This window comes from Myxocyprinus asiaticus, chromosome 50 (assembly GCF_019703515.2).
Source record: "Myxocyprinus asiaticus isolate MX2 ecotype Aquarium Trade chromosome 50, UBuf_Myxa_2, whole genome shotgun sequence".
Taxonomy (NCBI): Eukaryota; Metazoa; Chordata; class Actinopteri; order Cypriniformes; family Catostomidae; genus Myxocyprinus; species Myxocyprinus asiaticus.
This window is the reverse complement of record NC_059393.1, coordinates 23,499,966-23,524,950: the sequence shown is the minus strand read 5'-3', so window position 1 is coordinate 23,524,950 and position 24,985 is coordinate 23,499,966. Positions and strand designations below refer to the sequence as shown.

The 24,985-nt window shown below is 38.6% G+C and overlaps 2 protein-coding genes across 12 annotated transcripts; one reads left to right on the top strand and one right to left on the bottom strand.

The window, feature by feature from the left end:
* Positions 1-4,004: 4,004 nt before the first annotated feature.
* On the top strand, positions 4,005-18,645 carry LOC127438814 (calcium homeostasis endoplasmic reticulum protein-like). Of its 9 annotated transcripts, none has more exons than XM_051694683.1 (19): positions 4,005-4,173; positions 4,758-4,931; positions 5,160-5,195; positions 7,231-7,397; positions 8,839-8,976; positions 9,079-9,230; positions 9,487-9,598; positions 12,832-12,921; positions 13,031-13,244; positions 14,131-14,288; positions 14,384-14,819; positions 15,841-16,082; positions 16,264-16,397; positions 16,490-16,576; positions 16,882-17,016; positions 17,318-17,434; positions 17,535-17,629; positions 17,994-18,179; positions 18,388-18,645. In XM_051694683.1, exons 1-19 carry the CDS (start codon positions 4,149-4,151, stop codon positions 18,423-18,425), a joined length of 2,736 nt encoding a protein of 911 aa, XP_051550643.1. In that variant the 5' UTR covers positions 4,005-4,148; the 3' UTR covers positions 18,426-18,645. The 9 variants fall into 9 exon arrangements, with proteins under 9 accessions (XP_051550643.1, XP_051550642.1, XP_051550645.1 ...); XM_051694682.1 differs by having other exon boundaries at positions 7,228-7,397; XM_051694685.1 differs by lacking the exon at positions 5,160-5,195.
* c50h19orf44 (chromosome 50 C19orf44 homolog) lies at positions 18,496-23,763 on the bottom strand. 3 transcript variants are annotated; one of them, XM_051694693.1, is made up of 9 exons: positions 23,689-23,763; positions 23,317-23,424; positions 21,285-21,890; positions 20,913-21,192; positions 20,259-20,335; positions 19,765-20,182; positions 19,522-19,614; positions 19,153-19,319; positions 18,496-18,920 (listed from the first exon to the last, which is right to left on the bottom strand). In XM_051694693.1, the coding sequence occupies exons 2-9, from the start codon at positions 23,422-23,424 to the stop codon at positions 18,831-18,833; spliced, it is 1,839 nt and encodes a 612-aa protein (XP_051550653.1). In that variant the 5' UTR covers positions 23,689-23,763; the 3' UTR covers positions 18,496-18,830. The 3 variants fall into 3 exon arrangements, with proteins under 3 accessions (XP_051550653.1, XP_051550655.1, XP_051550654.1); XM_051694695.1 differs by having other exon boundaries at positions 19,522-19,611; XM_051694694.1 differs by having other exon boundaries at positions 23,703-23,744.
* Between the last annotated feature and the right edge of the window lie 1,222 nt (positions 23,764-24,985).

Genomic DNA, 24,985 nt, shown 5'->3' with positions numbered 1-24,985 from the left:
TTGAACAGCTGGCTGTCTGGTGCAGTCAAAACAACCTTGAGCTGAACACGCTCAAAACGGTGGAGATCATTGTGGACTTTAGGAGAAATACCCCAACACTGACCCCCCTCACCATTCTAAACAGTACTGTGGCAGCAGTGGAGTCATTCAGGTTCCTGGGCACTACCATCTCACAGGACCTGAAGTGGGAGACCCACATTGACTCCATTGTGAAAAAGGCCCAGCAGAGGTTGTACTTCCTTCTCCAGCTGAGGAAATTCAACCTGCCACAGGCACTGCTGATACAGTTTTACTCAGCAGTCATTGAGTCTGTCCTCTGCACTTCAATAACTGTCTGGTTTGGTTCAGCTATGAAATCAGATATCAGAAGACTACAAAGGACAGTTTGGACTGCTAAGAGGATTACTGGTTGCCCCCTGCCCCCCCTTCAAGAACTATACACTTCCAGAATGAGGAAGAAGGCTGTAAAAATCACTCTGGACCCCACTCACCCAGCCCACTACCTTTTTGAACTGTTGCCTTCTGGCCGACGCTTCAGAGCTCTGAGCACCAGAACCGTCAGGCACAGGAACAGTTTTTTCCCTCAGGCTATCCATCTCATGAACAGTTAAATTGCCCCATTGAGCAATAATTATGTGCAATACACAGTTTAGTCTTCTTCCACTTCTTAGATTCACCATAGTAAATACAGATATGTTGTTGAAAATTATTATTAGTATTATTTTACTTAAGAGAGCATTTCATAATTTTACAAAAAGGTTTCTCTCAAATCAGTGTCAATTAAAAGTAGGTTTCCAATCTGACAACTTAGCCCGCTAAAGCGGTCAACATCTGTTCAATGAACTGTATCTTCTTTCCTGGCCAATAACTTTTAGGACTTTTAGGTAAGTGTCTATACAGAAATTCATTTTCAAAAATAAACCTTACCCTGAAAAATATTCACTGGAGTAAAAAGTGTGACAACATGCCCCGGCACATTGCTCAAACAGAGCTGTTCACTATCAATTGGCTCCCTGATTTGATGTATAGATGAAAGATGAAGGTTTTGCCCACATTTATAGCTCACCAAAACACATCTGGCTGAATCAATCCACGCCTGAGTGTTTGTAATCTAGTTACAGTATAATCTCAGAGGAGGGCTCGTCCTCTGACCCAGACACCACTGAAATATCTTGCATCTAAAAATAAAAATAAAATTGTCACCTTTTTTCAGATGTCATCATATATAACAAGATTACAAGCTAATTAATCACAAAGATGAAGGGACAGTTTGTTTACAGGTTTACCAAGTTGGACAGAGCCACCTGTGACTATAATATAATTCAATAAAATAAAATACTATAATACAACTCCTGGATTATGCCATTTTATTATCTATGTATACTTTATAAAAATGTTATTTTTGTTTACTTTTGTGCTTGCATTGTGTCTGTGTTTTATTTGCACAATGTTCTGTCAACCTGTGGTGCAGTCTGAGCCTCCTCATAAGAATTTCGATGTCCAGTGATCAGGAACCTGTAAGTGAAATAAAATAAAAACAACTTGATGTACAGTAAATAATGCCTACTTAACCCAGATAGCACACGTACATCTCTGAGATATCTGTTTAAGAGCGTTTCATCTGGAAAGCATCACAATCTAATTAAAGGGGTCACGAAATGCTATTTTTTATAGTTTCATTATCTTCCCTGAGGTCCAATGATAATGTTAGTAATGTTTTTTTTCCCCACCAAAACAGTCATAATTTTGTAATATATCATAATTTTTGACTCCATCTCTGACCATCTTTCTGAAAAGCTCGATTTTTGCCTCAGCTTATCCTTTAAATTTCAATGAAATTGCCCTCTGTTTTGATTGGATAACAGTGTGCATTCACTCAAATTCAGTCATTTTTGAAACTCAGTCGGAAGAGAATAAACAAGCACCAAAACATTAGAAATATACATTTCATGGTTTACACATAATGCACATCCAGCACATTGCATCTGAATATATTACACTATTCATCTCAAGGACAACAGTTAACACACACCCAGCCTACACGGGACGCTATAATCAGTGATGCTGTCTACCATGGAAGCGTCCGTTGCGGCGTGTCACGTCAACAGTAAACAAACAGATATCCCGTTCCATTTTGCGCTGGCGCTACTACTGCCAACCACACAATGAAAAGTTTCAGAAAGTTTATGTCATGTCCAGTGTAGACAGCGTGTCAGCATCATAAACAATCATGACATTTGAAATATTAATGAATGGAGCTGTTTACTTAAATTTTTGATCTGGTCCAATCGTGTTTTTAACTGTCCCATATCCATGAGTGACAATTCCTTGGCAAAGACTCGTTTTATGACTGCTTCACAAGACGCACACATCCAGTTTATCATCCTGCACTAAGGTGCACATCGCCGGAAACAAATCAAAACAGTCAAAGACGTCCATCTAGTGTGTGTTTACATACACCAACAATTAAAAATAGCGCTGATAGGTGAAAGAACAGTTTGTTCAGATGGGTCCCATTTCATGTTCAAAAGTAGTTTGTCCTTCTCTCTGTCTCTGTTTACGAGCCAAGTGAGCACCAGTGGGCGGGGCCATGGGTGCGATGATTTTAAGATAGGCATTGATGTGGTTGCTGTAGAGGCCGTCTTGAATGGATAAGTACCCCAAGTGACGTAAAGATGTCACTGAAGTAGAGAATGGGGCGTATTGGCAGCTTGGTTTCAATAAATGCTTTTATTGCATTGGGGATTAAGTTTTGAGTTCTGGAATTTACAGTATGTTTTGATAGTAGAATGACCTCTTATATGTTAAAATATCAAGGAAAATTTGATTCCTCATGACATGACCCTCAAAGGTCATCTCAAAGACATCGCTGAACGTCTTATTGCCATCCGTGAGGAAACGTCTTATAGATGTATTGCAGATGAGCAAACAACCTAAAGAATATGTCTTCCAGATGTAAACACACATCAAATAGTCATATTAAATACTTTTTTACCCTGCTGTCTTAAAATAAAAAATCATGTTGAATTTACATACCCTTAAAGTGGAGGCAACCTTCAGAAAAAGATTCAAATTATGTATTTACTTAAATGGATTCAAATAATATTTCCTAGTCCAGTCAACAACAAAAGTTTTGTTGTAACAACAAGGGCAACAATGTCTACTATTTTTTATTTCAACATAAAGATTTTTAAAACTTTAGTGAATTTGTTACCCCACTACCTTAAAATTATGAGTTAAGATGACAAAAAGGATTATGTTGAGTTAACTTGATGATTTAAGTTGAGAAAACTTTTCTTTTTCCTTTTATTCATTTCACATCTACTTTCAACACACAAGACCAATATTGAGGGCACTGGTGGACTCTAACATAAGGTCTGGTAAAAGTGCCCTCTTGTATGCCCTTATGGTAGATAAAACATGACAAAGTGCCCTCTATGGTGGCCCAATATGCAAGAAAACGTGATAAAATGCCCTCTAGGCTGCCCCAACGTGCAAGAAAACGTGATGCTGTGCTCTAATGGGCCCCTTCCAATGGAAAAATTGTGATGCATTGCCCTCATGGTGCCCTTCCAGTGGAGATGTAATGCAGTGCTCTAATGGCTGCGCTGGTGTACCACCACATGCAGCTGGTGCCCTTTTTATTATTTTCGCCCCTGCCCCACCGACGGCCTGAGTCCGCCACTGATTGAGGGTATCTCAGAGCAAATTAATCAGTGACACAGGGTCCATGCTGAGTTCGGAATTGCATACTACCACACTACTCATACTGTTTCTGCCATAGAGACACATATGGCAGAAGTTGTAATAGTATGGGTAATGTGCCACTGCAGACCTGTCGACAACATCTTCAGAATGAAAACACATCACGACTCTGAATTGGCGCGCTTCATCGCCAGCCTCCCGCCAACAGGCGCCGTGGTGACGTTACAGCTCTACTAAAGTCGTCAACGGCGCATGCGTGCATCCCTCTCGTCGCCGGAAGTCGTCAGGGGTGTGTTTCCGGTCGCTCCATCTTCGAAACTGGAAAAAAAAAAAAAAAAAAAAAAAAAAAAGAATCATGTTTTTCGTTTTTCTTGTCTTCTAATGCCATTCCCGTGTGCTATTAATGAATTTCTGGTGTTTTATTAACGTGTAATCTCGAAATAATGGATGTTTCGACACCGCCAGAAGGTGAGAATCGGCTCGCGTGAGGCTGCTGTGTGTTGCGCAATTTCATTTAATAACAATAAAAACAACAACAGTAAACACACAGTTAACACATAAAAGAACATTTTACACACTCTTAACTTTATATTGTCTGTTTAATTTGAATAGAGTGTCCAATGTAGCAGCTACATTGCTGGATAAACTGTGTGTTGTGCTTAGCCTATAGACTACGCTTATAAACAGTATGAACAGACTTATATCTATGTAATAAAGGTGTTTGTCCATATAAAGGGATGTACATTAATTCAGTTTAAACTGATATTTGTTAAATGTTCAGACGCTGATGAAAGATAGACATTTGAACTATGTTTATAATTGGTCACTGATTAATTGTTCATGTTAGTTATGTAGACTTTTGAGAGACAAACAGTTTTTAGTAAAAGTTAATAAGGGTTATAGCTTTGTTTTGTGTATTAACTGAGATTCCTCAGACATTATTTATTGTAAGTGAAGATTTGGGGTCACTTCTAAGATGTTCAGTGTTGCAGAGTGTAATACACAAATTCACCTTTGATATTTTCTTTCTGCCATCTGTTGTTTGCCATCAGATCAAGAGCTGCGTAATGTCATCGACAAGCTTGCCCAGTTTGTCGCTCGAAATGGACCCGAGTTTGAGAAGATGACCATGGACAAGCAGAAGGACAACCCTAAGTTCTCATTCCTCTTCGGAGGGGAATATTTCAGCTATTACAAGTACAAGTTGGCAATTGAACAGCAACAACGTACGAGAATCAACAAGCAAAACACATGAACCGTAATGAGTACAATTCAGTTGCAGGTCACCCAAAAAAGTCAACTATCCCTTTAATATTTTCTGCTTACACAGGGCTTTTTTAATATGCAATGGAAATGTGTATGACTACATTTGCAACCATCAAGTTATGCCAAATTGACAGCTATATATGTAGAAATGTTACTTGTATTATAAGGTATGCTTGTCTTCTTTATAGATTCTTCAAGTCATGATGATGAATATAAAATGGAAGGTATTTATTTTTATCAGACCGATGATCAGAAACATTTTCAAAGAGTAACCGTTTCATTTTGCCTGGTATTCATGGAGTTCTTCTGCATCATCAGTGCTTGAAACTTTAGTTAAATTTAAAGGGATAGTTTGCCCTCAAATGAAAATTCTCTCATAATTTACTCACACTCATGCCATCCCAGATGTGTATGACCAGGGCTGGATTGGTAATCTGGCATACCTGGCATTTTCCCAGTGGGCCGACGCACTCTGGGGCCGATCAGGGACGGACTGGCAATCGGGAGAACCGGGCTGGCCGCGAAATGGGGCGAATGGGCTGCGATAAGCTGAAATGAGCTGCTGCGTTATGCAGAACGGGCCACAAAATGGTGCCACGATATGCTGAAGGGGGCAGCGATATGCAGAAAAGGACAGCGACAACCCCCCCCATTCAACAACTTTTGGGCCAGTTTCTATGTAAAATCCCGGGCCAATTTCTCTTCCCAGTCCACCCCTGTGTATGACTTACTCTCTTCTGCAGAACAGAACAATTTCTCAGCTCTGTAGGTCCATATAATGCAAGTGAATGGGTGCCAGCATTTTGAAGCACCTAAATCCACATTAGGGCAAAATAAAAGTACTCCAGACGACCCTCGTGGTTAAATCAATATTTTCAGAAGCGATATGATAGGTGTGGGTGAGTATCAGATCAATAGTTAGTCTTTTTTTGCTATAATTTCTCCTCACTGCTCGGTCAATCTCCACTTTAGTTTCACATTCTTCTTCTGTTTTTGGTGACTCACATTCTTCATTCATATTGCCCCCTACTGGTCAGGGAGGAGAATTTAAGATAAAAAATGACTTAAAATTGATCTGTTTCTCACCCACATCTATCATATAGTGCCTGAAGACATGGATTAAACCGCTGGAGTCATATGGATTACTTTTATCCTCCCTATATGTGGATTTTGGAGCTTCAAAATTTTGGCACCCATTCACTTGCATTGTGAGGACCAAGAGAGCTGAAATATTCCTCTAAAAATCTTAATTTCTGTTCTGCAGAAGAAAGAAAGTCATACACATCTGGGATGCCATGAGGGTTAGTAAATCATGAGAGAATTTTCATTTTTGGGTGAACTATCCCTTTAAATTCGGTCTGAGCATCATATGCATATGTCTTTTCAGTCATAGAAATGGACATACTTCAGCCTGTGTGATTGGTTGAAATGTTAAAAACCAGTTGCAAAACACTTGGCAGTTTTTTTAACTGGTGTTCGCTAAAGCCAGCATGAATTTTTCAAGCTTAAGATTAGGGAATTTCTGCACATGTTTGGTTAATTTTTAGAGATAGACCGATAATCGGTTTGACCGATATTTTTAACCGATATTTACACTTTTCCACTAAATTGTTTACCAGTTCTTTAATATCAGGTTTACTGATAAAGTTGGATGCAAAAGACTATACATTTTAAATATTAATTAGACTAAATGAGGGGCTTTGTGTACATTGCAATTAAAACTAGTCAAATTAATTATTTGTAGAAAAAGTTTTTGGTAAGTGAAATTGTTAATGTGCCTAAAAGCAGAACTAAAACAAGAATAAAAAAAAAACGGTTATTCATATCGGTTATCGGATACCTATACGCAAAAATAGTCAGTATGATATTGGTCATTAAAAAAGAATATCGGTCAATCTCTTTTTTTATGCAAATGTAAAGCTGCTGGATTAATCTTCATTTAGAAGTTTTAAAGTATTACAAAGCAGGAAACAATTTTTTCTTTCACTTTTGGGTTCTTTGCTTGGTTCCTTTATTTTAATTTCAGTTTGTATGTCAAATACTGTATATTTGCTCTAGTTTTTCATTAGAATCTTTGCATACAAGGAAAAACAGGGAGAACAAACCAGCATGCATGATTGCTCTAAAAATGTCCATTTAAAAGAGTCCCATGCTCCAGATTTGACATACACTTGTTCATACCGACAGGCAGACCTTTGTTTATTTCATGCTTGTAGTCTTGGCTCATCGTCTACATGTGTTTTTTGTCGTCTCTAGCAGTGCTGTGCGGGTCATCAGCAGATACAGATGTTCCAGATGTTCCCCCAGCGATGTCGATTATTCCTCCTCCACCGATCCCCCCTAGCACCCCTTCCATGGAGGAACTGATCCAGCAGAGCCAGTGGAACCTGCAGCAGCAGGAACAACATCTGCTGAGCCTTAGACAGGTACTTTCACCTTATACAGTCAGTAACATCTGTTACAACATCAAGGCAGCGTTTACACCTGGTATTTTGATGCATGGACAGATGAGACACATCGCCGTTTACACCTGGCCGAAACATGCCACTTATGTTTAGATTTCAAGAGGAGGGTCTCTGATTTCATGGTGACAGATCTTAACTTTTTGCACCCCTGTGCATCTATAGCGTTGTCCCGTTTCATGTGGATCGTCTAAAACGTCATCTTAATACAAGGTGTAAACGAGGCCAGGTCTAAACCCATGTACGAACAATTTTGAGGCAGAGGGGTTGTTAATGATTAATTGATTGTCGATTCAAGGTCTTCACATTGTATTTGGGCTTGTTTTAATTAGGAGCATTTGCGTTTTTCATATACTTTGCATTTGTTTCTTAAAATTACTACCGAATATGACTTTTTAAAATATGGATTTTTCAATGCATTGTGGTCTTGATATGAAGGATCTCTATATCGATTCTTAAATCTCAAGATCAGTCTTTGACTCTATGGGCAACACTCTACTACAATGAGAGGAAATCACTCGCATTTGCAACAATTTTGCGCTATGAGACTAAAATATCTATGATTCGCCACTAGCTGGTAATCTGAATAGATTTCACCAGTGTTTGTCTAATATAGTGGTGAAGAAGTTTTGAGCATCTTGTTGAAAGTAAAAGTTTTTTTGACTCGTTCCGTGTGTCCAAAGAAGAGATCCACGCAATCCATTTGTCTCTCTTAATATCCTTTCTGTTCTTTATAGTCAGATGTTGATCAAAAGCGACAAAAAATAAACATTTAATTATAATCACACATAACATGGATGAGATAAATCCATTCAAGTCTCTCTCATTAATATGCACTCTTTACAGAACTGCTGGATTTCTTAAAGAGACAGTACCTGTTTTTAGCATGTGTTCAACAAATCAGTGTAAATAGTTGTAAATAGTACAAGTTATGCAATTAAACAATAACAATGTTTCAGAATATGATATGTGCAACATAATATAATATTTATTGATGTAAAAAGCTAAAATGTGACCAAAATTGATGAAAACGAATAAAATATAATTAGTCAAATTTGTTTTTTTTAGGAAGGTCCCCAGTAAAATGAACAGCATTTGCTGGGAGAGGATTTACTTAAAATGTAAACGAGTAGACATTATAACTGAAATGCAGTATATACATTTGAATCTAAATCTAAACGAATCGAGAGCTTGTGAATCGGAATCGAATCGGGAAGTATGTATCAATACCCAGCCCTACAACCGAAGATCTTGACAGTCGTTGTGCATTTGTGAGCGCTATGGGAGAAGTTTGTTTGCAGCACTGGGAATGAGTTTCTCTCATAGCGCTCATGAATGCACATGTGTGAACTATCCCTTTAATTCTAAAACTATTGTGTTAATGAAATATGTTTCGTGCTTTTAGGAGCAGGTGACGGCTGCGATCTCTCTGGCGATGGAGCAACAGATGCAAAAACTGTTGGTAGAAACACAACTGGACACAAATGAATTTGACAACCTGCTTCAGCCGATCATAGACACCTGCACGAAAGATGCTATCTCGGTATGAGACAAAACATTTAAATGTGTTAGATATGTGTCCATTTAGTAATTTAGCAGAATATTTATTTTATTTGTAAAGTTGATTTGTTTGTCTCTGTTGTAGGCCGGAAAGAACTGGATGTTTAATAATGCTAAGACACCACAGCACTGTGAGCTGATGGCATCTCACCTCAGAAACCGCATCACTGCAGACGACGCACACTTTGAGCTGCGCCTACATCTAATTTATCTAACCAATGACGTCCTGCATCACTGGTGAGACACAGTCTGACACTATGTCTCTCGACCAATTTCAGATGGTGGAAATATTCAGGAAAGCAGTTCGAAAACATTTTCACAATTATGCAAACAGTTTATTTTCACAATTATGTTTGCGGTCCTTAGTGGCTAAAAATTGTATTAGAAAAGATTAAAGGGTTACACAAAGTCTGTTTTAGTTTTATGTGGCAGGGTGTCTCGGGTGTAATTTGTGGTGGTATTTAATAACCAAACATTTGCTTTTTTTCCACAGTCAGAGGAAGAATCAGAAAGATCTTTTGGCGGCTCTACAGAAGGTCGTGGTTCCCATTTACTGCACCAGTTTTCTGGCTGTGGAAGAGGACAAACAGCAGAAAATCACACGGGTGAGTTCATCCATCACTGTTAGACATTATGATTTTTGACCAGTGTACTTGCTCTTTTTTATCAATTATAAGTTAGTGCTTTAAATTGTCCTGCTGCTTCCAAACTGTGTACAAACTTTTTTTTTTTTTTTTTTTTTGGCTGATGTGAAAAACAATATGCAATTTATATTGTAACTGGATAGATAAGGATGGATGGATGGATATATAAGAAATGAAAGAGAGAGATAGATGGATGGCTGGGTGGGAGGATGGATGAGAAAAAATAGATATATTATTTGAAAAAATTCTCACAAATCTTGAACGAGAGAACCTGTTAAATGAACATCAATTTGGTTTTTGTAGGCAAACATATTCACACAACTCTCAATAAAAATTACTGGTGCAGTATTTATAGATTTCCGTAAAGCTTTTGATACAGTTAATCACACACTTTTTTTAATCACTACACAATTTCAATTTATCAATAAATAGTATTGCTATTATATCATCATATCTAAGAAATCGTATACATTTAGTTAAAACGGGTGAAACAATCTCTCAGAGTATACAGTTGTGCTCAAAAGTTTGCATACCCTGGCAGAAATTGTGAAATTTTGGCATTGATTTTGAAAATATGACTGATCATGCATGTCTTTTATTTAAGGATAGTGATCATATGAAGCCATTTATTATCACATAGTAATAATACATTTTACCCCATGTGACTCTACCCACCCTAGCAACCAGGCTAATTTGGTTGCTTAGGAGACCTGGCTGGAGTCACTCAGCACGCCCTGTATTCGAACTTGCGACTCCAGGGGTGATAGTCAGCGTCAATACTCGCTGACATTCCCAGGCCCCCGAAGCTATGTTTTTTTTATACATCTAAACATATTTCAGTTCAAAGTCACGTTAATATAGCTAATCAACCACTAACTATCACACAACAATATAAATACCTTGGTCTTACTCTTGATACTCTCCTAACATACAAACCACATATAAACAAACTATTGAAACAATTAAATCAAAAATGATTTGTCTTTAAAAAAAATACATCCTTATCTTTCTCAAACTGTAGCTCATTTATACTTGAATTCAATTATGTTGTCAACTATTTCGTACTGTTTACCTATATGGTCTCTTACTACCCAAGATGCTCTAGATCCCATTATACAAATTTATAATAAAGCTCAAAAAAATACTATTTGAACTACCTCTATATACCCATCATTGTTTGGCGCTTCAAAACTCAAATTCACAAAATTTTGAAAATTATTGTAACTTATTTGCAGTGAAATTATATTAAATTCAAAATGGACTACTTACCACCTGAAATGTGTACTTTATTGCCTACAAATACTCAAGACAATCAAGAATCACAAGATCAATCAGTAACAAATTAAATCCTGTAAATTTTAATAATTAAAAATATGAATTTTTTCATAATTTCACAATAATCTGGAACTCTATTTCTCAGTCCATAAAGTCATTGTCATCTTTGCATACATTCAAACATAAACTTATACACACACATCTGTCGAATAATCAATCATGTACTCATTAATTCTTTGTTTTTAATCTTTAGTTTTCTTTTTATGATTTGCTTTGTTTCTTTGTTACTTTTTTCATCACAAAAAAATTATTAATTACTTTTTTAAACTTTTTATTATTTATTCTTATTTCTTGTTACTTTTCTTTTTTCATTTTATTTTTACCCTCTCTCTTTAAGCCTGTAGAACAGGAACCAGATCTGCTGAATTGGGCTAGGAAAACGTTTTTGCCTTTTAAAATTTGTTTCTTTTTCCTGTATAAATAAATAAAATCAAACTCGATTGATAGATACAGTTGAAGTCAGAAGTTTACAGAGACTTAAGTTGAAGTCATTAAAACAAATTTCCAAACACCTGAAAGTACCACGTTGATCTGTACAAACAGTAGTACTCAAGTATAAACACCATGGGACCACAAAGTCATCATATCGCTCAGGAAGGAGACGCATTGTGTCTCCTAGAGATGAATGTAGATTGGTGCGAAAAGTGCAAATCAATCCCAGAACAACAGCAAAGGACCTTGTGAAGATGCTGGAGGAAACCGGTAGACAAGTATCTATATCCACAGTAAAACGAGTCCTATATCGACATAACCTGAAAGGTTGCTCAGCAAGGAAGAAGCCACTTCTCCAAAACCACCATAAAAAAGCCAGACACAATATGCAAGTGCACATGGGGGCAAAGATCTTACTTTTTGGAGAAGTTTCCTCTGGTCTGATTAAACAAAAATGGAACTTTTTGGCCAGAATGACCATTGTTATGTTTGGCGGAAAAAGGGTGAGACTTGCAAGCTGAAGAACACCATCCCAACCGTAAAGCATGGGGGTGGCAGCATCATGTTGTGGGGGTGCTTTGCTGCAGGAGGGACTGATGCACTTCACAAAATAGATGGCATCATGAGGAAGGAAAAATATGTGGATATATTGAAGCAACATCTGAATACATCAGCCATGAAGTTAAAGCTCGGTCGCAAATGGGTCTTCCAAATGGACAATGACCCCAAGAATACCTCCAAAGTTGTGGCAAAATGGCTTAAGGACAACAAAGTCAAGGTATTGGAGTGGCCATCACAAAGCCCTGACCTCAATCCCATAGAAAATTTGTGGGCAGAACTGAAAAAGCTTGTGTGAGCAAGGAGGCCTACAAACCTGACTCAGTTACACCAGTTCTGTCTGGAGGAATGGGATAAAATTCCAGTAACTTATTGTGAGAAGCTTGTGGAAGGCTACCCAAAACATTTGACCCAAATTAAACAATTTAAAGGCAATGCTACCAAATACTAACAAAGTGTATGTAAACTTCTGACCCACTGGGAATGTGATGAAAGAAATAAAAGCTGAAATAAATCGTTCTCTCTACTATAATTCTGACATTTCACATTCTTAAAATAAAGTAGTGATCCTAACTGACCTGAGACAGGGAATGTTTTCTACGATTAAATGTCAGGAATTGTGAAAAACTGAGTTTAAATGTATTTGGCTAAGGTGTATGTAAACTTCTGACTTCAACTGTATATAGATAGATAGATAGAAAAGAAAGAGTGATAGATACAAACCATGAAAGAGAGCAGTTTACTGGTACAGATAAAAGGCCTTGTGAGGGTTTGTTTACTCAGTTGACTTTTGGCTGATCTGATGGTATTTCACGTGTATGTGGTGTTCTACAATATCTTCAACTTTTCTGGTACATTGACATTTTCAGTTACTGCAGTTGTGGGAGAAGAACAGCTACTTCGATGACGTCACCATTCAGCAGCTTCAAAGTCCAGCTCTGGGTCTCGGACAGTATCAGGTACATCTGATATATCGATGTTTTTACCATGTTAAATCCCTCAGCCGAACACGCAAGCATTTTGCATGTATTGTTGATGTGTTGTTGTATGTCTTTGGTTTTCCACCAGGCGTCACTCATTACAGAGTACGCTCCAGTAGTGCATCCCGTCCAGATGGCGTTCCAGCAGCAGATTCAGGCACTTAAGACGCAGCATGTGGAGTTTGTAGCCAATCTGAAGCAACAGCAGAATGTGACGGCTGCAGCAGCCGCGGCTGCCGTTGGACAGTTAGCTCCTCCAGACACTGAAGTGAAGTCCCAAACGCCCATGACCTCTCAGACTGGTAAACACCTGTTAGATTCTACACACAAACATGGTCACTTATGAATCATGTTAACAGTGGTATTTCAGATTGTCAAAATGTTCAAATGTAAACATATACCCTTAAAGGAATATTCTGGGTTTAATTTGAGTTAAGCTCAATCAACAGCATTTGTGGTAAAATGTTGATTACCACAAAAATTAAACTTTTCTTTAACAAAAAAGCAAAAATCTGGGCTACATTGAGGCACTTACAATGGAAGTGAATGGGGGCCAATCTGTAAACATTAAAATACTCACTGTTTCACAAGTATAGACACAAGACATAAACAATATGTGTGTTAACATGATTTTAGTGTGATAAAATCACTTACTAACATTTTCTGTGTAAAGTTATATCCACTTTTACAACTTCGTTGCCATGCGACTTAGCGCGGTAAACCCTGTAATCACGCAAAATGATGATTTAAACTACTTTACTTTTACTAATTTACTCAAATGATACACAAGTTTTAACAGAAGAATTAATGTAAGTGCTTTTATAAAATTATAAGCTTCACATTTCTGCCTTTAAACCCTCCAAAAATTGGCCCATTCACCTTTATAATGGTGTCTATAACATAAATTTTTGCTTCTTTTTTAAGAAAATAATGGAACAGGTTGTAATTATTTTTTGTGATAATATTATGCCACAAATGCTGCTGACGGAGCTAAACTGAACCACAAATATTATTTTGAGACCTTTAAGCTTCTGTCTGCTCTTTCTAACTTTAAAAGCATTTTTAAAACATTTTTAAACTTTCAGACAAGTCATTCTTGGCTGTGATGTTGTACTTCTTGCCATTTTTGACTTTGTGATCTAATTCAATACTTGATGCAATGTCATTTTTGACTTATGATGTCATCAGGAGACTTGAATCCTCCAATGGCTGGTCCTCCTGGTGAATATGATAGTGCTCAGAACAGACCACTAGACTCAAGCCCTTCAGCCCCCTCTGAAATTTCATCCACTAAACCGGGTTGGTTCGACCCGCAGCACAACATGCCATGGAACCCACAACAGCCTGTGAGTGGGAAAGTGATTTTTTGGAAATACTGCAGATCAATAGAGACCCATTATTACATATTAACACATTGACTGAATTGTTTGTCCGCTTCTAGCCGCCATTTGACCCCACTCAAGCCCCACCACCTCCGTGTCCACCCTGGAACAGCCATGAGGGCATGTGGAACGAGCAGAGGGACCCAAGCTGGAGCAGCCCTCGTGACGGTGGCCCCGGAGGCCCCTGGAGCGGCCAGATCGAGCCTCCACCCTCCTGGAGCACCCAGTTCGATCAACCACCATGGAGCAACCAGCCAGATCAACCCCCGCCGTGGGGCCAGAGAGAACCTCCATTCCGCATGCAGCATCCGCCACACTTCCGCGGGCCGTTTCCTCCTCATCAACAGCCACCGTTTAACCAGCACCCGCCCCCTCATAACTTCGGCCGCTTCCCGCCGCGATTCATGCAGGACGAGTTTCCACCCCGACATCACTTTGACCATCCCCCGTATCCTCCACACCAATTTGACTACCCACAAGGAGACTTCCCAGCAGGTGAGGACTTATTCGTAAAACAAATTTATGCATAAATTGTTTGTAAAACCGATCGTGTGAAAATTGTCATGAAATTCATGTAAGAATCCACAGTTTTCCCGAGCAACCACTGGGTGGCGCCATGATGAAAAAGCAATGTAAAAACTACCGAATCGAGCGATCCAGATGGAGAACAACAACCATTTAAGTGTTATTTGTAGTAAAAATTAATTTCAGATTAAACGAAACTCAAAAGTAGGACCATCACTTCATGACATCTACACACTCAATACACTGACAGGCACTGTCAATAAAACTCATCATCTCGACAATTTTTACAAATGTAATACTTCAAACATTACATTACCCGCTAAGAATATACGCCGCTGCGAGTGAAAACACTGGAGACCGGAAATTGAAAGCAGGCGAATCGTGGAATACTTCCACGTTCAGGAAAAAGGTGGATAGCTTTACGAACAGTTTAAACCAAAATTCGTTCCGCTCATGTTTCGTGACTGAGGCCTGTTCACATGAAGTCTGATGCAATTAAATGACACAAAAGTAGTAATAGTTCGCAAACAATTTTTCGCACCAAAACATGCACACTATTTTACCAAAGTGTAATTTTCGTCACTGGAAATATATTTGTGTAATCAGAATTTTTTGACATTTAGAAAAATAAAAAGTAGACCTATCCTCAAAAATGAACAAAAACATTGAGTAAAATTCTTGATGTAAAAATGTTGAATGAAAAAAGTAAATAAATAAAGATTGATCATCGTAGTACGGTATTTCAGCATATACATTATGTACGATAAATTTTGCGCATGTTTTTAGCACTAAAGGTTCTAACTCCGTGTAAAACGGAAAAAATTAATTGGATAATAAAAATAGATCATCGCAGTACAATATTTTTCATATTTTGTTTGAATCAGTGTTTTTCATGCAAAAAATGTGTACTTGATAATAATCTCGAAAAGATAGGTCAGGTGACATATTTGCTGTTTTCATGTTATATATTAAAATGTTGCTCTTCTGTCAGAGCTCGGTCCACCTCCTCATCATCACCCCAATCAAAGGATTCCTCCTCCAGGATTGTCTGAACCTCCTCCATGGGGCGGTAACCAGCACCCTGATTTCGGCCCCCCTCCACATGGGTTTAACGGTCAGGCTCCTCACATGAGACGACAGAACCCGGCTCATGTCAGTCAGGATGACCCCAGTCTTGTCCCAAACGTTCCCTACTTCGATCTTCCCGCAGGACTCATGGCACCACTTGTGAAGGTTATTTTTCATTTCATGTTACAAAAGATTGAAAGGAAGATGATATATAAATTATTCAGGAAATTAAGTGTAGGATATTATACTCGAAGCATAATGAACATTATTGACAACTAATGGCTTCCCAGACAAGTATTGTCTTCAGGTTTTGTCCTAATGTTGACATTCTCGTTTTTGATAACAGCTTGAAGATCATGACTACAAGCCTCTGGACCCCAAGGACATTCGTCTGCCTCCCCCAATGCCGCCTAGTGACCGTCTTCTGGCTGCTGTAAAGGCGTTTTACAGCCCACCATCTCACGACAGACCCAGAAACAGGTGACACAGCTGCACTTTTGTTGTAGTTTTAGGGGGTTTTCTCTCAAATTTCTTCAAGTACTTTCATTAATTATATTTTTCCTCTTTTTCAGTGAGGGTTGGGAACAGAACGGACTGTATGAATTCTTCAGAGCCAAAATGAGAGCGAGACGAAAAAAAGAACAAGACAAACGCAACAGGTAGGGAATATAAAACCTGTTTCAGTTTGTTTAATTGTAATAGAAATTTGTGGTAGACGATATATAGGTCAAGCTGATTAATCGGCCGATATTTGACCATTTTAGATAACTGTGCCAAGTCCTTGTTTTCGGATATTTACTTTTTGGGAAATAATTTGTAAATGAAATGTTCATGTAAATTGCTCTCTAGATATCAGTATTATTAATGGCCGTTGTCGACCACTGTTTGTAATCAAACCAGATTATCATAGTTTTCCCATTGTTGTTGTTATATTTATTGGTTTGATCACCGTTTTATCCGGAAGCACTCGAGGGAGTCACTCTCGCAGTCGGTCACACAGTCAAGGGCAATCCTCATCACGCTCCAGTTCCAGATCTTCGAAATCCTCCCGCTCCAGGTCCCGATCCAGATCCCGCTCTTACTCCAGATCTCGCTCAAGGTAAACGACTTAGAACATAATGAAATCGGAATTGACTCCATTTACATCTTAATACACAATGTGTTATTGTGAACAGTACATCTGTGCACGTCATTAACGGTATTTTAATAAAAAAGGGTATGTAATGGAATGACTGTTTACCATCTGATCAATTCCTGAGCAATAATGTCAAGACCCACTCTAAATTATGGAAGTAAAATGGGATAGCAGCATTTCACGTTGACCGTAACATTTAAACCCTACCAGTTTTTGTGTAGCTATTGGAAGTAGTTGGGTCTTCGTATTTTACTTTCTCCTATAGGAGCCGGAGTCACTCCCGATCCAGATCCCGAAGCCGTTCCCGCTCCCAATCTCGCTCTAGATCACAATCTCCAGAAAAGAGGTGCCAAGCCACAAAATCCCGCAGTCCTACACCACCGTAAGTGTCTTCTGTCGCCTCTCTAGTCCAGTCCAACTTTGAGAAGCATTTAAAAAAACAATTTAACATACCCTTGACACGAGAAACTGTCTGTCTGCAGCTCCACCTCTGGTTTGGGTTCAGGCCCGGTGACGGTACCTGCTGACCTCAGGTTGGGAGAGGAGAACAAGGGTCATCAGATGCTCATGAAAATGGGTAGGTGATCCTGTATATTTCTGTAGTTCGTGAATTTTTTCTCTCTACCTTTCTCAAAAAGAAGCCAAAGCATCAAGCACAAATCCGTTTCCTACACTGCTTTGAAACTCAGTTTTTTCTGTTTGTGAACAAATCAGTGTTTTGAATGTATTCTTTTAAAATAAACGAATCATTCTTGTGCACTTCCATTTGTTTCGGAGTTTGTGCATCTATATTTGCTACTGCTATATTTAGAATGCTCCTTGGCGGACTGGAACTATTGGTTTGTGCTTTTTAAAGGAGCTTTTATCCATATCAGTTCTGACAAAGTTGTGGAAGTCAAGTGTCTAAGGAAAACTGTTTGTCTTCTCTGTTATTCCTGTAGGTTGGAGTGGTTTAGGAGGGCTTGGAGCTAAAGAACAGGGCATTCAAGACCCCATCAAAGGAGGAGACATACGGGATAAGTGGGACCAGTACAAAGGAGTGGGAGTGGCACTGGATGACCCATACGTTAATTACAGACGAAACAAAAGCTACAATTTTGTCGCAAGAATGAAAGCGCGAGAGAAAGGTATTTGTAGTATTGGGATACATGTATGCCTATAGGGTATGCCTATATTGTATGCTTTCATTAAGTTTCTAAGGCAACCATCACAATTAATATTGCTTCTGCTGAAAGTAGAAAGAAAAAAAAATAATTCATTTTTGAGTGAACTATACTTTGAAGTTGATAGTCCTAATTTCCTGGAATTTTTTTTCTCTCTCTCTTTCATCCCCAGTAGGCAAAGACCCTCAGGAGCCGCCAAGCACAGAATGATCGTCATCCATCAAACAGCTCTGTTTTTACTGTAGATGTCATAAAGCTGTTTTTCACATTTGTTTGGATGTTTTATTTTGCCCTTTTTTTTTTTTTTTTTTTTTTTAAAGTAAAGGTATCAAAGATCACATTGTAGAATCAATGAAAATGTCAGAATAACCACAACAGTTGAGGTGCATTTGATTTGCCCTCAATCTGAGACTCTGTACAAGCAAAATAAAGACATTTTAAAAACTGGAACTGTGTTTATGTAATTGTTTCTTGTCTTGTGTAAGGACTGCATCAACGAACAGTAATAGAAAAATACTATTTTATTTTGGCACGTTATGGCATGAAAATTTCTTCAGTAAGTTTTGGCTGAATGAGATCTCTGGACAGTTCATTTATAACTCATAGACTGTTCATTCAAATGTAATGATAGTCCCTCATTTCCTGTAGGACTTCCTCTAGGGCATCTTCAATGCTTAGTTTAGGCGGTCTGTGAGCACGGATGAACTAGAGAAAGAAACAAAGATCCTGTTAGCAAAGCATGAAAGAAATCATTGAAAAAGGAAAACGTTAATGCACGACTGAAAATAAATTAGCATACTTCACTGATTATCTGGAAAGAATTCAGGCAAGTATCCATCACATTTTGGCATTTAATCATTTACTTTATAAAAACGCACACTGTGTCGCAACAAGCGACAATACAAAATATTTGTGCAGTACAATCAGTACTTCTTACCTCTTTAGTGTCCTCTAGTGTGGTGTATTTGTAGTCTGCAGGCCCCAATGACTCCAGCACTGACGTATAATGATGTCTAGTGGACTCGATGAAGGCTCTGGTGAGCGCTAACTGCTGCCGTAACATGTCATTGAGCGCAACCACAGCAGGACTGTACGAAGTCAAACCTGTCCACATTAAAGATAATGAGCTATTTCACTTAAGAGAGAAATCTTGTCCAATCAACAGAGATGTTTTTCAGGTGTGTTGTGATGATAGATTTAGCAGGTGTTGTTAAAACAGCAAAATCGATGACATGCAAGTTGAATAACATTGCAACTTGAGCTTTGTATTTTGCGTAAAGGTGAAGTGTGTACTTCATATACTTACTCTCAATGGCTTCAGCACTGACTGTGTGAGTGGCTATTGGTGTGGGATCCACATATGTCATCCCCACTGATGGACCAACAGCAGCCATACCTGCTAAATGTCAGATATAATTGGGTGGATTTAATGAGATTCATCTAAACAAACGTCTCTCAGAACAAAAAAGGTCCTAAACTATAGCCTTGCGGGACACCCCCTTGGAAATTTAACTTAGCAGTGCTTAGCTAACAAATAACGAAAACCTACCCGAGGACCATGTGTACGTCAGTCCATCTGGTTGTGTTTGTACCGCAGCCTCCTTCACGTGACGGTCTGGACTGCGACCGCGTGTGATTGTTGCGTTGGAAAAACTGGATCTTGTAGAAGAATCTGAGTAAGAATCCTTGGTTGACCGTGATGTTTCTGATAAAGTGTGGTCCACATCATCTTCCTTGGCTTTGTACAAGCTGTCCTGGGCCTCGCTGACCAATGAGGCATCTTTGTCATCATCTGTGAGATGTTCGGAGATCTCACTGGCGCTTTTTGGTGTCTCGGATGGGATCTCACTTTCAAAATCACTTTCATAGTCTGCTGACGCCTCCTCTGGTGAGGGTGGCGAATAGACCTGAGCGATGTCTGTGGAAGACTTCCTGTTCCTGACTTCCTGTCTGGCTTCTGTTTCTTTCTGTGGGAAAATAACTTTATGTTAGCTTAATCAAATAAAAAAAAGAATATACATATCTGCCACTGGTTAAACGCACCTTTTCTTGTAAGATTTCAGCTGTTTTTAATGGTATAGGAGCAAGATCGTCCAGTGTCATTACGTTAAGTTTGAAATCTGTGGAGAAAATGTAAAGAAACAAGTATTTGTTCAGAGAAACTCTTCAAAATTATATTTCGTTAGCTACAAAATTATTTTTCGTTAGCCTAATGAACCAATATTTTGCGTAGTATTTGCCAAATTGCATCATTACGTTAATGACTGCTAGATGAATCCTCAACCCAACACCCCCCCACCTCTACAATGGGGTTGGGTTGAGGATTCATCTAGCAGTCATTTATGTAAATTAATGATGCAATTTGGCAAATACTACGCAAAATATTGGTTCATTAGGCTAACAAAAAATAATCTCTTACAGTCAAGTACTAGACTGTAAGAGATTTTATACATTGATAAGCTGGAACCAAGGTAAGCTATTCCCTTGTGTCAATTTTCTTTTTATACAGACATTAACGTGCCCATGATTTACGCTACTTTTATTGCTAAATCAGCAAGTTCACTGCTTGTTGCGCAAAGCACCGAAGTCCAATAAAGATGAATTAGAAACAAGTAAAAGATTGCAATATACTGTATATCAGTTTTAAATCGCGTAAAACGTAAAATTATTATAACTGATTCCTGACAGGTAATGTACCATCAGATGCTGAACTCCTCTCGCTCAGAGTGTCATCAGCGTCAGACACGGCAGGAACAGGAAAAAGATCGTCCAGCGACCGGATCTCACTGTGACTCGATTCAGATGATACCGATCGTTCGGTGAATCTGACCCTGCGGGAGTCGGGTCTGCTGGGGGATGGAGGTTTAGGTGAAGTTGGCGGGGATGGAGAGAGACTGCGAAGTACTTGATGCTGCTGTTTATGTCTTTCAAGAGCTGGTGAAGGTACAGTAGATTGTTCACTATTCTTCCTGTATGACTAGAGAGAGAATAAGAAGAGATTTTTCAAGCGACTTATGATTTCAAGGGATAGTTCCCTCCAAAATGAAAATTCTGTAATTATTTACTCACCCTCTGCCTTGCTGTATTTTGCAGTGAACTCTCTGATAAACTCAAAGAATCTCCTAACAGTCTCTTCATGTCCTGCTCATCGCTGTCTAGACTTACTCTCCTTCCTTTACGTTCAATCAGACCTGGTACTGTGTCCAATGGCGCTCTCTCAGGAACCTTCTGCTCTTGAGGAATGGGCACTGTCGTCATCTTCAGGAAACGGCTTCCTGTCGTGATCAGATCGCTGTTGGACTGGACGGATAAAGGCGTCTCTAGAGGTTCTGAGAAATTTGTTTCAGTTGCAGGGGCATCGCCTTTGCTTTTTTGATTCTTAATGCGGTTCTCGATGAGTGCGAGTCTGCTCAAAGCCGTGCTCTGCGAATTGCGTTGAGGTATTAACTTAAATTCGTCTTTTTTAGCAGGAGTTTCACTAGGAGCGGACAACAATTTATCTCCTGTGGCGTCTTTCGAGGTCTTCTTCAGAAATCGGCTCCCGCCACCCATGCTGAAACTCTCCAAAGTCGTCTTTGTAGGATCAAGCAGGTTTTCGCTTGTCGAGGGTGAGACATTTCTCAGTTCCAGGAATTGGGTCTGTCTGGCCTGTGGTATGAATTTTCCGGAGTTTCCCTGGATAAACAAGAGCATTTCCTATGAGAACAGCGTTCATGCCTTCAACACACCATACGCAGTATGAACTAGACAAGCAAATTCTGTCAAGATAATCATTGGTGTTGAAAGTTTAAAATTTTTTTTAAAAACCTTGTAAGATAGATAGATAAACAGATGTTTGCTATTATTGGAGCATATTTTAATATTAAATTACTGAATTAACTATCGCCAATATTTTAGAAAGGGGACATTACATACAACGGCAGCCTAACATAATGACCTTATTCACAGCAGCGGCATCTTTGATTTTTGACGGGCATGAAAATGACGGGGGGAAAAAAACATTGAAAAAAATATATTTACAAGAAATTTCAGAAGACATAAAACTCGAGACAACGTGGAGAATCAGATGTGATCTAGGAGCTTTATACCGTTCGTGCCATTAAAGAGATGGTAAGTCTATCCCTCTCAGCCTCGTTTTAATTCCCGTTAAAAATCAAAGATGGCGCTCCTTACATTAACCACGCGGGCTAGTTGATGTCAGCAGGAAAGTCGTTTTTTTGTTTTTATGAAAGACTGCGCAGACAATACATGTATTTTCTTTCGAATAACTTGCACTAATCAATCGTTCACACTGAGAACGGGAAAGTTTAACCCTTGTGTGACCTTCGGGACATTTTTGTTTTTTCTATAATTTTGGCTGTGTTGATGCCAACGGCATAAATTTTGCCAGAGGTGTGTATTTTTGGGGGGAATTTTGATATGTCAATGTCAGTTCCTATAATACATCTATAATACACTGTGCACACAAGATAGTTACACTCGGGACCTTCAGGACAAAAATGTCCCCATTGAAACCCATTAAAACTGCAATATTTGATCCCAGTGCTGTTAAAGCATAAAATCAAGAATTATATGATATTATGCTTTCATTCCGGAGCCCTGGCTTCAAAATTTACATTGTTAATATTTTCCACCAGATGGCGCTATTTTTCTCATGTTTAGCCTATGGAGCAAATACATGCTTTTCCCCTATTTTCTGTTTGCTGTATTATAGAGCACTGCAGGACAATTGAATAAATAATGCAGATAAAATTGTGTGTGTTGGTATGTATGTCAGAGTGTTTTATATGTGTGTATTGAGAAGTGTGTGTGTGTGTGTGTGTAAAAAAACAACAGTGGCATTATATAAACAAACTGGCATTTAAAGAGTTAAAATCCTGAAAATAAATGAATATTTGGTAGTTATGATCAGGACTGATGTTGGTTAAAAAAATTAACTCATTTAAAGTGGAAAATAATATTAATATATACTATTATTATAGCAGTTTTTTGACGGTGACATTTTTGTCCTCTAAGGACCTCTGAGTAAATTTTTTAAATTGAGGCACAAGGTTTAAGTATACAGCGTTATTTCACTCTGACTTATAAAAGAAAACCCCACCACATCTATTTTGTCCTTCGAGATCCCAGTGTTTGAAATTCTCTGTCCGGACAGCAGGGCATTCGCCCGGTCCAAAACGGAACTCCTCGGTCCTCCACGAGTCCACATCTGCAATAGACAGTCAACATGACCTCTTTGTTAAGCTAGGGACACAGTCAAATATAGTTGAGAATCTTTACATTTACAAGAGTCACCGCAAAAACTCAAAGTATGCGTCAAATAATTGACATAAAGGTCATTGAACGATCTCAATGCTTGTTTTTCACATGCATAGCAAACTCATACGACATAACTCACAAACAGCATTATTCACTACGAACCAAAGAAGCTACACCTTTGTAACAGCATTATACAGAAAGTGTCCACACTCACTTTGCAATGTTTACCTTCCGCAGACGCCACGCGCGAGCTTGTCGTTCACCCTGACAACGTCGCAAGCCTTATGACGTAACCGGAAGGAATCGGATAAAGAAAAGCTCGAATTTTAGGACAAAATAGATGTGGTGGGGTTTTCTTTTATAAGTCAGAGTGAAATAACGCTGTATACTTAAACCTTGTGCCTCAATTTAAAAAAGTTACTCAGAGGTCCTTAGAGGACAAAAATGTCAGCGTCAAAAAACTGTCATAATATATTAATATTATTTTGCACTTTCACTGACTTGGATTTTTTAACCAACATCAGTCCTGATCATAACTACCAAATATTCATTCATTTTCAGGATTTTAACCCTTTAAATGCCAGTTTGTTTACATAATGACACTGTTGTTTTTTACACACACACACACATATACACACACACTGGCGGCCAAAAGTTTGGAATAATGTGCAGATTTTGCTGTTTCAGAAGGAAATTGGTTCTTTAATTCACCAAAGTGGCATTCAACTGATCATAAAGTATAGTCAGGACATTACTGATGTAAAAAACAGCACCATCCCTATTTGAAAAAAGTCATTTTTGATCAAATCTAGACAGCAGCCATCACTCCAACATCCTATCCTTGAGTAATCATGCTAAATTGATAATTCGGTACTAGAAAATCACTTGCCATTATATCAAACACAACTGAAAGCTATTTGGGTCATTAAATGAAGCTTAACATTGTCTTTGTGTTTGTTTTTGAGTTGCCACAGTATGCAATAGACTGGCATGTCTTAAGGTCAATATTAGGTCAAAAATGGCAAAAAAGAAACAGCTTTCTTTAGAAACTCGTCAGTAAATCATTGTTTTGTGGAATGAAGGCTATACAATGCTTGAAATTGCCAAAAAACTGAAGATTTCATACAAAGGTGTACACTACAGTCTTCAAAGACAAAGGACAACTGACTCTAACAAGGACAGAAAGAGATGTGGAAGACCAGATGTACAACTAAACAAGAGGATAAGTACATCAGAGTCTCTAGTTTGAGAAATAGACGCCTCACATGTCCTCCGCTGACAGCTTCATTGAATTCTACCCGCTCAACACCAGTTTCATGTACAACAGTAAAGAGAAGACTCAGGGGTGCAGGTCTTATGGGAAGAATTGCAAAGAAAAAGACACTTTTGAAACAGAAAAACAAAAAGAAAAGGTTAGAGTGGGCAAAGAAACACAGACATTGGACAACAGATGATTGGATCTTAACCCCATTGAGTTTTGTGGGGTCAGCTAGACTGTAAGGTGCGTGAGA

Coding starts and splice junctions, on each gene's coding strand:
- LOC127438814 (XM_051694682.1), top strand. CDS start 4,149: ATGGATGTTTCGACACCGCCAGAAG. Junction 8,977..9,078: donor GCACGAAAGATGCTATCTCG/GTATGAGACAAA, acceptor TCTCTGTTGTAG/GCCGGAAAGAACTGGATGTT. Junction 12,922..13,030: donor TGGGTCTCGGACAGTATCAG/GTACATCTGATA, acceptor GTTTTCCACCAG/GCGTCACTCATTACAGAGTA.
- c50h19orf44 (XM_051694693.1), bottom strand. CDS start 23,424: ATGTGGACTCGTGGAGGACCGAGGAGTTCCGTTTTGGACCGGGCGAAT. Junction 21,891..23,316: donor CGAAGGACAAAATAGATGTG/GTGGGGTTTTCT, acceptor TTGTTTATCCAG/GGAAACTCCGGAAAATTCAT. Junction 20,336..20,912: donor GAGGAGTTCAGCATCTGATG/GTACATTACCTG, acceptor TTTTCTCCACAG/ATTTCAAACTTAACGTAATG.